Source organism: Dipteris shenzhenensis, chromosome 20 (genome assembly GCF_047967505.1).
Source record: "Dipteris shenzhenensis isolate YYH24624 ecotype China chromosome 20, Dip_SZ_1.0, whole genome shotgun sequence".
NCBI lineage: Eukaryota > Viridiplantae > Streptophyta > Polypodiopsida > Gleicheniales > Dipteridaceae > Dipteris > Dipteris shenzhenensis.
The window spans coordinates 25,836,415-25,848,748 of record NC_141615.1 but is presented as its reverse complement, the minus strand read 5'-3'; the positions used below and the strand labels follow the sequence as shown (position 1 = coordinate 25,848,748).

Genomic DNA, 12,334 nt, shown 5'->3' with positions numbered 1-12,334 from the left:
AGTTCTTAGAGGAAGGGGAGTATGTCATGTGCATGGTGTACCTAGGGTTGGATAGTAGGTGAACATGGGTTACGGGATAGCATAGGGCTCGATGGCTATTTTTAGCCGAGATTGCTATATATATAGATTGATTCATATATAGTGCTCGCTTTATATGGAGGGAGCTATTCATAGCATTATGCTATCTATAGCAGATTTCCTTCTATATGGAGGGAGGGCCAGTGCTATTGTGCAGGTCAGTTGAGCGCTCCTCAACTGATGGATGGGACTTGGACCCAGGCCAGGACTCTGGCCATCTACATGGCGGATCATAGGTGGTGTATCGAAGGTCCTCTGGACGGGCTCAGGTGGTATGGGACGCCTGGGTTAGATACGGGCCTATGGATGAGTCGAGCTGTAGCCCACGTGCTCGGGGGTGGTTGGGAGGATCGAGGCACCTGCGCTATGATTCTGGTTGTATTGAGGACGAGATTCTAGGTCAGTGATAGGGTCAAATCTTGCGAGGTCGTGTCAGTTGGCTTCCCGGACAGCCAAGGTTCAATGATGGGCTCAGAGATTTAGAGTTGCCAGGCATATAGTAGGAGAACATTTCGTCGAAGCCTCGAAGGAAGAGTTTGTGATCTTTATATGAGGAAGCACCATATTCGGCTTCATACCCACAGTAATAGCCAATCCCAGATCTGCCATGACCTCACTAAAACAGGCTTCACTGGTGTGGTCACCGCTGTTGACGTCGATGTGGCTGGGGTAGTCACAGTGGCCTGAGGCAACAGCTCTCTCCCCGTCGCAATCCTCACGACTCCCTCAGCACTAAGAAGCTCTGAACTTTCATTTTCCACAACGAATAATTAGTCTCATCGAGCTTGCCCGTCTCATCAAAATTTGGTATCTGATATCTATTGTCCATGATAATGAATTGAAAAAGGTCTTTAAAGAGTTTAGAGTTGTCGTACACCTTGCCTGAACTTGCGCCTCCCACTATGGGTAAAATCCTTTAGAAGCCTACGTGAACCTGAGCCTCTTGCTTGGGTACAATCCCTCAGACACATGTCTGAACCTGAGCCTCCCGCTTGGGTACAATCCTTTAGACACTGAAGCTAATTCCTCTGAGAAATGAATCAAGGTTGTCCTTGAACAAGGTCCTTGCCTTCAAGCTCCACTTTCCGAGAACTTGTGTTAGGGCTTTGATACCATGTTAGAAATTGCAGAGGGTAGCAGAAGACTGATAGATGAGTCCATAAATTACACGTGGAAGTGTTTCACTATGGAATCAAACTTGATAAAGTGTGTGTACTTCAAATCCATTCATGTGTGTGTGCAAGCTAGAATAGACAGTGCATCCAAGACAAATGTAGAAGCAACGCTTGTAAATTTCTATATGTCCACAAACTTGACACAACACATTACCAACATTGAAGGGATATGTATGAGCTCAACAATGAGGCGAGAAGCTTGGACCTCGGGCAACGGAGCTGTATAACATGAGAATGGATGAAGGAGATTCGTATAAGAACACATCACTGAGATGAAGGTTAGTTGGTCAAAGGATGAGCTCGACTAGCATGGCAATGCTATTGTTAGGAATGCTCCCTTGGAGCTATAATAGTTTTGTGACTACAATGATTATAGGGAAGAGGGTGGTGCCAGTGACTTTCGAGGAGCTGGTTCCATTGTTGCTACAACAAGGACCTTGAGAAAAGAAGTACGAAGGTATATATAAGGATGACAAGGCCCTAATAGCTCAAGACAGGAGCAAGGGCAAGGGCAAGGGCACGCCTAGCAAAGGTAAGCCCAAGGACAAATCTGATGAAGAAGTGGACTCTTCAAATGAAGACAACAAGAAGAAGAGAAAGAAAGAGAAGAAGTGCTTTTATTGTGATGAGCCAGGCCATTTTGTGAACAATTGCAAAAAGAAGAAGGATGATCAGAAGAAGAAGGGTGCTAGCTCAGAGTCAGAGGAGTCAGCTCAGTTGGTGTGGTGACAGAGGAGCTTTTCTCGGTGACATCTCCAAGTGCTACTGAGATTCGGTATATGGACCCCGGTGTTACTGTCAGAATGTCCAATGTTGAGGTTTGGTTAGGAGAGGAGTCATAGACCTTTGTAAAGGTGATGGACAGTGATGAGTCATCTGGGTGCTTGGATGGTGTTGCTGAAGCAAAAGGGGATTCTTCGACAAAACCTGAGGACCCAAGGTCAAACAGAAACTATGACTTAAGGCGGACAACACAGAACCACAATTGGAGCTTCACAGTCTAGGCAATCTGGATTTATGCCTAGGATATCTTGTCTCGAGTATGTTGTTTAGTTAGCTAGACGAAGGATGGGTTGAAACAAACCTTGAGAGCTTGGTGCCTGGAGGACTTCAGGCTGTTCCCCCATCATAAGGGGGACGTTGGAGGATGCCAGTACCTGGAGTGCTTAAGTTCGAAGGCGAGTTCATCATAGTTACTAGGGAACGTGAACGGCAACGGAACATCGATGTCAGAAAGAAATCTGGGAGGCCCCAAGCATCGACCATCGTTATGAGGTCCTTCAGTTGCCGTCGATGCCACGATGGGGACCCCGGCATTGTTGATGGCATGCTGTAGCGAAGCACGTGTCTCATTGCGTCTTCATCGGTCGTGGCAGGGTTGGCTTTCCTATATTGGTCGATGTCTCGTTGCAAGCATGTAGAGTTGCTTGAATTGGCAATCATCACTGCCTGTTTTAACTGGAACATGATCAACAAGTACGGCTTGTAGAGCGTGTAGATAGAGAATAAGGTGCATATTCTCATTTTCACATAGTTGCTGAACTGTATGCAGCCATCATAGTAGCCCCGTCCGAAAGGGAACAAGAAGGGGAACACTGCTGACTCCATGGTTATGTCAATGCACGCACTGCCAGCTGCTGCTACTCCGTCGACGTGGAATGAAGCGACCCTCTCTGAAAGCATTTCTGTACCCCGTAGCTGTATGGAGGCAAACTCATGCTTGTCCCTTGCATCAAAGGCGCGACGGTTCGCGGGGTCCACCATGTTTTGCAAAAGCAGGAGCTCAGGCTGAGATTCCGCTATTGACATTAACTCGAAGGGAGCTGTCTCATCGTGTAGTTCCAAGATACCTGCAATGGTTTGAGGACTCAAGATGCACATACCCATCTTGATGTCCGCACGCTCTGCTAAAGAATTGTACTTGCGCAATATTGGATTGTTCTCGATGTTGTATGCGAGCACACCTGACAGCTCGTTCGTCACGATTTCTTGAGCCGAGCTTAGTGGGACGTTTCGCCAAGATATCAGAGGATTGTCTAGAAGTGACCTTCGATCAAGTGTGCCACGAGCAATCGCATTTGCAGTCGTGGTAACTGAAATGGATACATCTATGATGCTTAGCAGTTGCGTGTGGAGGTGGTTTGTTTTAAGCAACTGCCGAGAGTACTGTGGCATCAACCGCACAATGTATCTGCTCCGCTGGGCATCCCGTGTGCAGCTTTGGCATTTCCAGTAAGTCACTTGCATGCCCATATTCTCGCAGGCATCCAAAAGTATCATGTTTCCGAGTGCGGCGCTGTGGCTCGAGATGCCTATGCCTTGCGAAGAAACGATCCTTTGGTTTGCAGACAGTAGCGTGGTTATGCCACAGACACCGCAGATTTGAAGGCTAGAGAAAATAGCCGCGCAATTACTAACCCATTGCTTGTATGTATCTGCGATGGTCAACCACGATGACGTAGCTGGCCTCAAGGACATCTTTCTTGATGTTATATCAAGTTGAATAGCTCGACCTCTGGCTGCTCTGAGCGTTGACGAATGGTCATGTTCGAAGGAGTTTCCGGTGGTCATTTCTACATCGTGACATGAATCGATGTCTTATGTTCGGGTTTAAACACCTACAGGGATTAATAATAAAAACCATCCGAAACTTTGCTACAATTTCACTCACGTGGTTTTGTCTAAACGCAACAGGAAAAACAAAATGGACTGAACCTCTATCTTTAGAAGGTGAAAGAATTGATAAAATAACTTGAATCAAGCAAATACATTTTGTTGTGCGTACCTTTAGGAGAAGACACTCGTTTGGAGGCTGCAAACATCTCGAAAACAGAAGTGTTGCATACATGATTAGTATGTTGGTCGAACCAAGCAAATGTAATGTTCCCTTGCAGAAACAGAATGTGCGAAGAAGTGTGCGTGCTCAAGATGAGGTGTAAAAAAAAAAAAACCATACGTAATGTATGGTGGAGAGCCGGCACATGTCTCTCCAAAAATTATATATCATAGGGGAACGTGCCATCCCCCCGTTTCGAATAGTCACCTCCAGTGTTGGAGGTGTAGCGCATTAATGCGGACCAGAGCAACAGACGGTGCAGAAACATTTCAGAATTGAAATGACCGTACATTCTACTTACGTGTAGTATCCTTTGTGACGTCCACAGCTCGACGAGAAGTCGCCTATTTCTTTGCTGGAATGTTGGAATCTGAAAAACAATCATGATTAGTCAATATGCATTCCTCATGTTCTGCATGTTTGGATATGTTGGTTAGCATATGTGCAATTTCCTAAAGATGATAAATTCAAGCACAAAAGCTATACACAATCCAACGATCAAAGATGTAGACTATGGTCGTGTATGATGATGCCGACTATGTAGACACAGTACCTATGCATAGTAGAGAATGCATGCGCAACTCGAATTAAGGAATGAAAGCACTGCAATTCACTGCACTTCATCATCAGCTAGACGGGGTGCCTATGCACAAAAGAGACTAATGCCTAAATCCTTGCGGTCGACTACCATTTAGTGTAGAGCACCAGAAACGACGTCGACCTCAACTCCTCCTTGGATCCCAAGATTTACGTCGACCTCCCCCTCCGTTTCTCCCTCCCTCACACCTCCGCTGCTTTCCACCTCCTCCCTCGCACCCCCAACGGCTCCTTCTCTCCAGGTCTCCTCTCTCTCTCTCTGTCCGAGCTCATGATCAGCAATTATTTCTCATCTTTGGAGCTTCTTGCCATTGGATCAATCTTAATCATCTTGTCTCTCTCGCGCGAGCAGCTGGGAAGATAGGAATAACTTGGAAGATTTGTGTTGTGCATTGCTTGCGTCGTTGTTGTTTACTCACAGTTTTTGTCTAATACTAGTACTTTCAACCCCTTTCGTGCATTCTCGTTTCGATTGTGTCGCAGCCGCCCGACGGTTTTCGACCCATATATTGATGTTTTCTGGTGGCTACGTTCTCATGCAGAGAAATCTACGCAACTCCACGTGCAAATGCATTGTTTGCACTTCTTCCGTTGAAGTCCTCATAATCATGTCTTCCACTTCCGTGTGCATCATTATATAGCTTGCCTTCCAAATCTTCGATATAAACTACAGAGTCACACTAAGCAATCAGGCCACCAATCTTCGATACAAACTTCAGAGTTACACTAAGCAATCAGTCCACCAGTTGCTGAACATTAGCCTTCCTCCGAAACCATGGTCGTTAGCACTACGTCGCCTGCCCACAGAACCACCTACGATGTAGAGTTCAATAGGCCAGGAATGAGCACAGGTCTGTTTTGATTTTTTTCTCAACTTCGCTGTTGGTTTTAAGCAGTATTTAAGCTCTCACACAGCATTTGCAAATACAGCTCTTGTTCATGTCGATCGGGAGAAGGCTAATGCCTACATTGCAGCGTGGGAAGAGAAGGAAAAAGCCGGCACTAACAACAAGTGAGTTTGATCTCGCTCTCGACAAATGCAATAGAAGAGACGAAAGAATATTGCTTCATTGGAACAATGGGAGCCGCAAATTGTGTTGATGTTTTCTGGTGGCTACGTTCTCATGCAGAAAAATCTACGCAACTCCACGTGCAAATGCATTGTTTGCACTTCTTCCGTTGAAGTCCTCATAATCATGTCTTCCACTTCCGTGTGCATCATTATATAGCTTGCCTTCCAAATCTTCGATATAAACTACAGAGTCACACTAAGCAATCAGGCCACCAATCTTCGATACAAACTTCAGAGTTACACTAAGCAATCAGGCCACCAATCTTCGATACAAACTTCAGAGTTACACTAAGCAATCAGTCCACCACTTGCTGAACATTAGCCTTCCTCCGAAACCATGGTCGTTAGCACTACGTCGCCTGCCCACAGAACCACCTACGATGTAGAGTTCAACAGGCCAGGAATGAGCACAGGTCTGTTTTGATTTTTTTCTCAACTTCGCTGTTGGTTTTAAGCAGTATTTAAGCTCTCACACAGCATTTGCAAATACAGCTCTTGTTCATGTCGATCGGGAGAAGGCTAATGCCTACATTGCAGCGTGGGGAGAGAAGGAAAAAGCCGGCACTAACAACAAGTGAGTTTGATCTCGCTCTCGACAAATGCAATAGAAGAGACGAAAGAATATTGCTTCATTGGAACAATGGGAGCCGCAAATTGTATTGATGTTTTCTGGTGGCTACGTTCTCATGCAGAGAAATCTACGCAACTCCACGTGCAAATGCATTGTTTGCACTTCTTCCGTTGAAGTCCTCATAATCATGTCTTCCACTTCCGTGTGCATCATTATATAGCTTGCCTTCCAAATCTTCGATATAAACTACAGAGTCACACTAAGCAATCAGGCCACCAATCTTCGATACAAACTTCAGAGTTACACTAAGCAATCAGTCCACCAGTTGCTGAACATTAGCCTTCCTCCGAAACCATGGTCGTTAGCACTACGTCGCCTGCCCACAGAACCACCTACGATGTAGAGTTCAACAGGCCAGGAATGAGCATAGGTCTGTTTTGATTTTTTTCTCAACTTCGCTGTTGGTTTTAAGCAGTATTTAAGCTCTCACACAGCATTTGCAAATACAGCTCTTGTTCATGTCGATCGGGAGAAGGCTAATGCCTACATTGTAGCGTGGGAAGAGAAGGAAAAAGCCGGCACTAACAACAAGTGAGTTTGATCTCGCTCTCGACAAATGCAATAGAAGAGACGAAAGAATATTGCTTCATTGGAACAATGGGAGCCGCAAATTGAATGCGATTTCCAAGGCGTGGTATGCTTTCGTAGAGATTTGACAAGTAGACTATCGTTCCACCCCTTGTTTCTTTGGGACATCAGGTACGAAAAGGCTCTCGCCAAAGTCCATGCATGGGAAAGCGCAAAGCAGGCAGTGGCAGAAGCAAAGATGACGCAAAACCAGGTAAGATCTTGTGTGATTGGGGTCTTCAACGTGCTCTAAACGTAGGGGAATTGCGGGTAACAGTTCCAGGTTTAGTGCAGGAGGTGCTGGAAAGGAGGAGGGCGGCAATAGTGGAGAAGATGAGAAACGATTTGGCAGAAATTCATAGGGTGGCGCAGGAGAGGAAGGCACGAGCGGAGGCAGAGAGGGCGCAAGAGTTTGTGAGCATAGAGGAGGCGGCAAACAGATATCGATCGACGGGAGAAACACCGGCCAAGAAATTTCTATGCTTTAAGGCCGATGTCTGATGTAGAAACATTTCAAAAATTCATTAACGATTACTTCTACGAAGCCGGAGCTGATCTTGAGGCATACACGCCACTTGATTTTAAGGCGGAGCCTCCAAAGTTTCTACCGAAGGTGAAGGAGCCGAAAGTTCGCGAGTGGGCTTTGAAGGTGCACTCTTTGTGGTTGCAGCTCGCCAGAGAAGTCGCACCAAACGTGAAAGAAGAGCCGGAGCAGCACACTCTACTGCCTCTGCCAAAGCCCGTGATAATCTACGTTGTTTTTGGCTTACGTTCGTCCGTTTCACCTATATTTAAAGGTTTTGCCTTGGCTTTTTACGCAGCTTTTCAAAAGCTTTCAAAGCTTTTGGGCTTTCAGAATTTAAAAAATCTAAGGGTGTATATTGTGCCATGTAACGATTACTTCTACGAAGCCGGAGCTGATCTTGAGGCATACACGCCACTTGATTTTAAGGCGGAGCCTCCAAAGTTTCTACCGAAGGTGAAGGAGCCGAAAGTTCGCGAGTGGGCTTTGAAGGTGCACTCTTTGTGGTTGCAGCTCGCCAGAGAAGTCGCACCAAACGTGAAAGAAGAGCCGGAGCAGCACACTCTATTGCCTCTGCCAAAGCCCGTGATAATCTACGTTGTTTTTGGCTTACGTTCGTCCGTTTCACCTATATTTAAAGGTTTTGCCTTGGCTTTTTACGCAGCTTTTCAAAAGCTTTCAAAGCTTTTGGGCTTTCAGAATTTAAAAAATCTAAGGGTGTATATTGTGCCATGTGGAAGCACAGGATTTCAGAATTTGAAAAAACGTCCTAGTGCTGGCCAAGTAAAAATGGTGTGGGGCACTTTCTTATGAAAAGTGTAACGATAGCGCTCCCTGGAAGGTAGTGCTAATAACCAACTTGTTTCCTAGAGAAGCAATCAATGCCTAGGGAATCTTCAAATTCGTTCGGGACACGACCACTTTTGTCCACCACATATCCCAGCAAAAAGCGTGCTCCAGGCCAAGCCTTGCAGAACCACTCCTATCTTTCAACCTTGAGTCCCCTTGGTACCTTGTATTTTCCCATATTTCGAACATTTTCCTCTTGATTTCATAACGGAAGTAAACATTTTTTCCCTCATGGCATAATTGCAATAGCTATTTCGGGTGTTCTTCTCTTCAGTGTGTATAGTATATAGTCTAATCTCGGCCAATGTTTCTGCCGCTCCTCACGAGTGGACTTGTTGGTTTATGGGAGCAACTTTTGTTGTTGGGTGTGTTGAGTTCGATCCCCAAAATCGGCATCTTACAAACCCATGAGGGCCCTACCTTGTGGCCTCACTTTGAAAAAAATCTTATTCTTCTAATTCTATTCTTCTTAAGAATGAAGGAGGAGTTTGAGACAAACAAGACAAGCATGTATATATTATTGAATTCAAAACTGCGTTCATGTAGAATGTCCACCCCAAAGAAGTAGTTATTGTGTGGTTGTAGGGATTGAAAACAAGCATGTATATATTATTGCATTCAAAACTACGTTCATGTAGAATGTTCACCAAAGAAGTGGTTATTTGCAGTTGTAGGAATCCTACATGAGCATGCAAGAGGCGTGGCTTATTGTATCTTAGTACTTACTCTTACACCAACTATGTCCATGGTATTACAATGCTACGATTCATTGTTCATATGTATTATACAGAGGGAACCCCCACAAGACTACCATTCAGGATCCAATGACACACAGGAGTTTGTCCTAGCGTTACACCCAATGCCTTCAACACAAGGTGTTCCTTTCGCCAAGCACTTGTATCTAGATGGCAAGCAACTATGGCATGTACCATATCTGTGTGCTTCCCATCTGAAGGCACAAGCATCACCTCCACATCGTATACTTTGGTTGGGAACAGGTAGTGGCACAAATGCAACTCGAATGGGAACATCAACTTATGGCAAATTACGTTTGCATCGCTTCCGCTGTTGAGATCATTGATGGAGAGTATTCTCACCACGGAACGTGGTGCAAGGTCCGAGGTGAGAAGCATGAAGGAGGGAGTGCGAAGCTTGATGGTAACAAACTGCAACATGGATTTGGGCAGAAGGTTTCGGAAGAAGGATTGCAATGAAGAGCACAGTGCTCGAGTGAGGAGTGCATTGCTTCAGCCATGGTTGAGTTGGCGAAGATGTCAAAGTCGAGGAGCAAGCGGGAGAGTTGGGATGGCAAAAGGGGGAGAAGCACCTGGGCGATGGGGTCAGGGAGAAAGGAATGAGAGGGGATAGGATTTCGAAGGTCTGGGAGGGATATGGTGGATCCTGTTGAGAGTTGATGAGAGAGGAAGAAAAGATGAACATCGTTAGGTGCATTGTTGTCAAGACAGCAACAAAAGCAACAACAATGGCAGTCAAGCATGGATGGGGTGGTGCAGGTGGCAATTTTGAGGATTGAAATGAAAATAATAATGAAATTCCATATGACAAAAAAGTATAGGATCCAAAATTTCAATTAACAGACAAGCTGGGTGAACATCCCCAAGAAATCAACCTCAAAGATTTCACATTGCATAGTAGAGCTTGCAACTTATTTTGCATTGTTAATACCAAAGTGGGACTCGTTGGAACCTAGGAGAACCTTCTCTTTTCTTGGGAATATGCAACAACATCGAGCAAAGAAATCATCGAATGCCACATTATGTGTGCTTTTGGCAAAGAGTAAGGATCCAACATATACTTATATGATTGCATCAAATACTTGAATATGATGTGCACTAGATGGTCTAAAGCAATGCTCAAAGGTTGCTTGAAGTTCCCACTCTCTCGGGGCTATGAGGCACTCCCTTGTCATTGCTAGTCAACCAATTACCTATAGAGAAAGTTTTACTGCCTTTGTTTTTAAAACTATTATTTTTTCCTTTTTTTCCATGGCTAGGGTAGCTTGAGTGTGTTTAAAACTATGGACCCAAACAAGGAGGCTCCATCTCACATAACATTTTTGGAAAAGAGCTTGCAGTATCAATAGACCTCCTAGCCATGTAGACCCAAATCATTTCTTTAAGTGTGATGATTTCTCTAGGCTACATAAAGGACTCTTGGTTCTCCTCGTAGCCACTAGCCTTGGCTTAGAATAGGGAACAAGAGTGAGCACTTAATTTTAATTTTGGCCAAGGGTAGCTCATAGACGTGGGGGTGTTTTTTTTCCACTAGTTGACCCAAAATCAGTTATGGTCCATCTTGTTTCCGAGATACTAATATTTGATAGCAATTAGAGAAATTTGGTTGCATACCCTCTTTTTTTGTGTAACTTGCTAAAATTCTAGCTTGTCACAGGCGAGTAGTTCTTCTAAACACATGTCCACACACACACACACCACACACACACACACACACACACACACACACACACACACACACACACACACACACACCCCCACACACTAGCACGCACACATGCAGGCATGCACATGCATGCGTGCACATGCAATGCACACGCACACACGCATGCACACACACAACGCACGCGCACACACACACAGAGATGTGCACATGTGCATGTAGAGAGAGAGAGAGAGAGAGAGAGAGAGAGAGAGTTTTTATAACCATCTACAAAAGCCAAAAAAGATTGCAATATGTCATGCTCATTCATATCACGTAGGAGCACTACATGTGCTAGTATTGGAAGGGTGTGAGGTGTCTAGGCTAGTGCCACTCCTTAGTGTCTCGAGAACACATCTAAAATTGGTATTTGAATCCTTTTGATATGTTTTGCTAGTCTTGCTTATGGACACCATGGGGCTATCAATTATGAGGTGCCTCATGACTGGGTAAGCTTGGTACAAAGTCACCCATGTGTGATCCGAGCTATGAGTGAGCTTAGGTCAGCAGGTCCCATCTAAAATCTTGGGGCCCAAATTGTCCCTAGATCCTAATCCAGATTTCCCTAAGATAATTTCTCTCAGGCCTCAATGTGGTCCTATTTAGCATATCTTCTTGCTCCGATATATACCCAATATCACTCATCACAATACCTATCCAAAGCTGTCCCAAGATATCTAGACTTCCTATTCAATCGCCTCTTATGAAGGCTAGAGCATGCTAGGCATCAAGCATGTCCATGATTACAATAGCTTCTCATTATACAGGGGCCCTTAGAAAGTGAGCTAGCAACATCTTACAAGTACATCTTAGGGTGGAGCAATGAGTTTCAATAATGACCCCCCCCCCCCCCCTCGAACTTTGAAGTCCACAACCACTTTGGCTCAATGAGAAGCTACTAAAGATAATTTTGTAGTATCACCTTTTCAAGAGCCGCCGGTCATGAAGATGTCAATGCACTTGGTCATTATTTTTTCTTAGTTAATACGTCCATGTCTTCCTCCCAAGGTGAACATGCACACAAAATGATAATGCACCTAAACATACTCTCTCTATTAACGAGATGTCTCTGTTATTTAGAAGAGCATTATTAAAGAAGTTTGGATTGTTGGATTATATTTGGGAAACATGGGATGCTGGACGATTTTTTTTGCATGCAGTTAATTTTGACTTCCAATCTCCATTCAACTTCCAATGAATCAACAATTTCATAAGCAATTGAAGATCTTTGCAAAACATGGAGTCACCTCATTGGATGTAACAAGCGAGCTGTTCGATCTTCTAGAGGCAACAATTCCCATCAACATTTTTAATTTTTGTGCCATAGTATTTTGCTGTGAGAGGGATGAGGGATTACCAGATGGAAAGCTACAACATGGCTAGATATCTATTGTGAGGAACTCTGTAGCTACCGCAAGTGCAACCATAGAGAGAATAGTGCAAATGAGCAATCTTTGCGGATATCGCATAGACCCATAGGTAACATACCATGTAAACGGACATGAGAGAGAAAGAGAGAGAGAGAGAGAGAGAGAGAGAGAGAGAGAGA

General features: G+C 44.6%; 1 protein-coding gene across 1 annotated transcript; it reads left to right on the top strand.

Moving 5' to 3' along the window:
* The first annotated feature begins 5,461 nt into the window (after positions 1 to 5,461).
* LOC147889459 (remorin-like) lies at positions 5,462 to 7,457 on the top strand. The gene is made up of 4 exons (XM_087391257.1): positions 5,462 to 5,537; positions 5,602 to 5,698; positions 7,089 to 7,170; positions 7,251 to 7,457. The coding sequence occupies exons 1-4, from the start codon at positions 5,462 to 5,464 to the stop codon at positions 7,455 to 7,457; spliced, it is 462 nt and encodes a 153-aa protein (XP_087247383.1).
* The last annotated feature ends 4,877 nt before the right edge of the window (positions 7,458 to 12,334 follow it).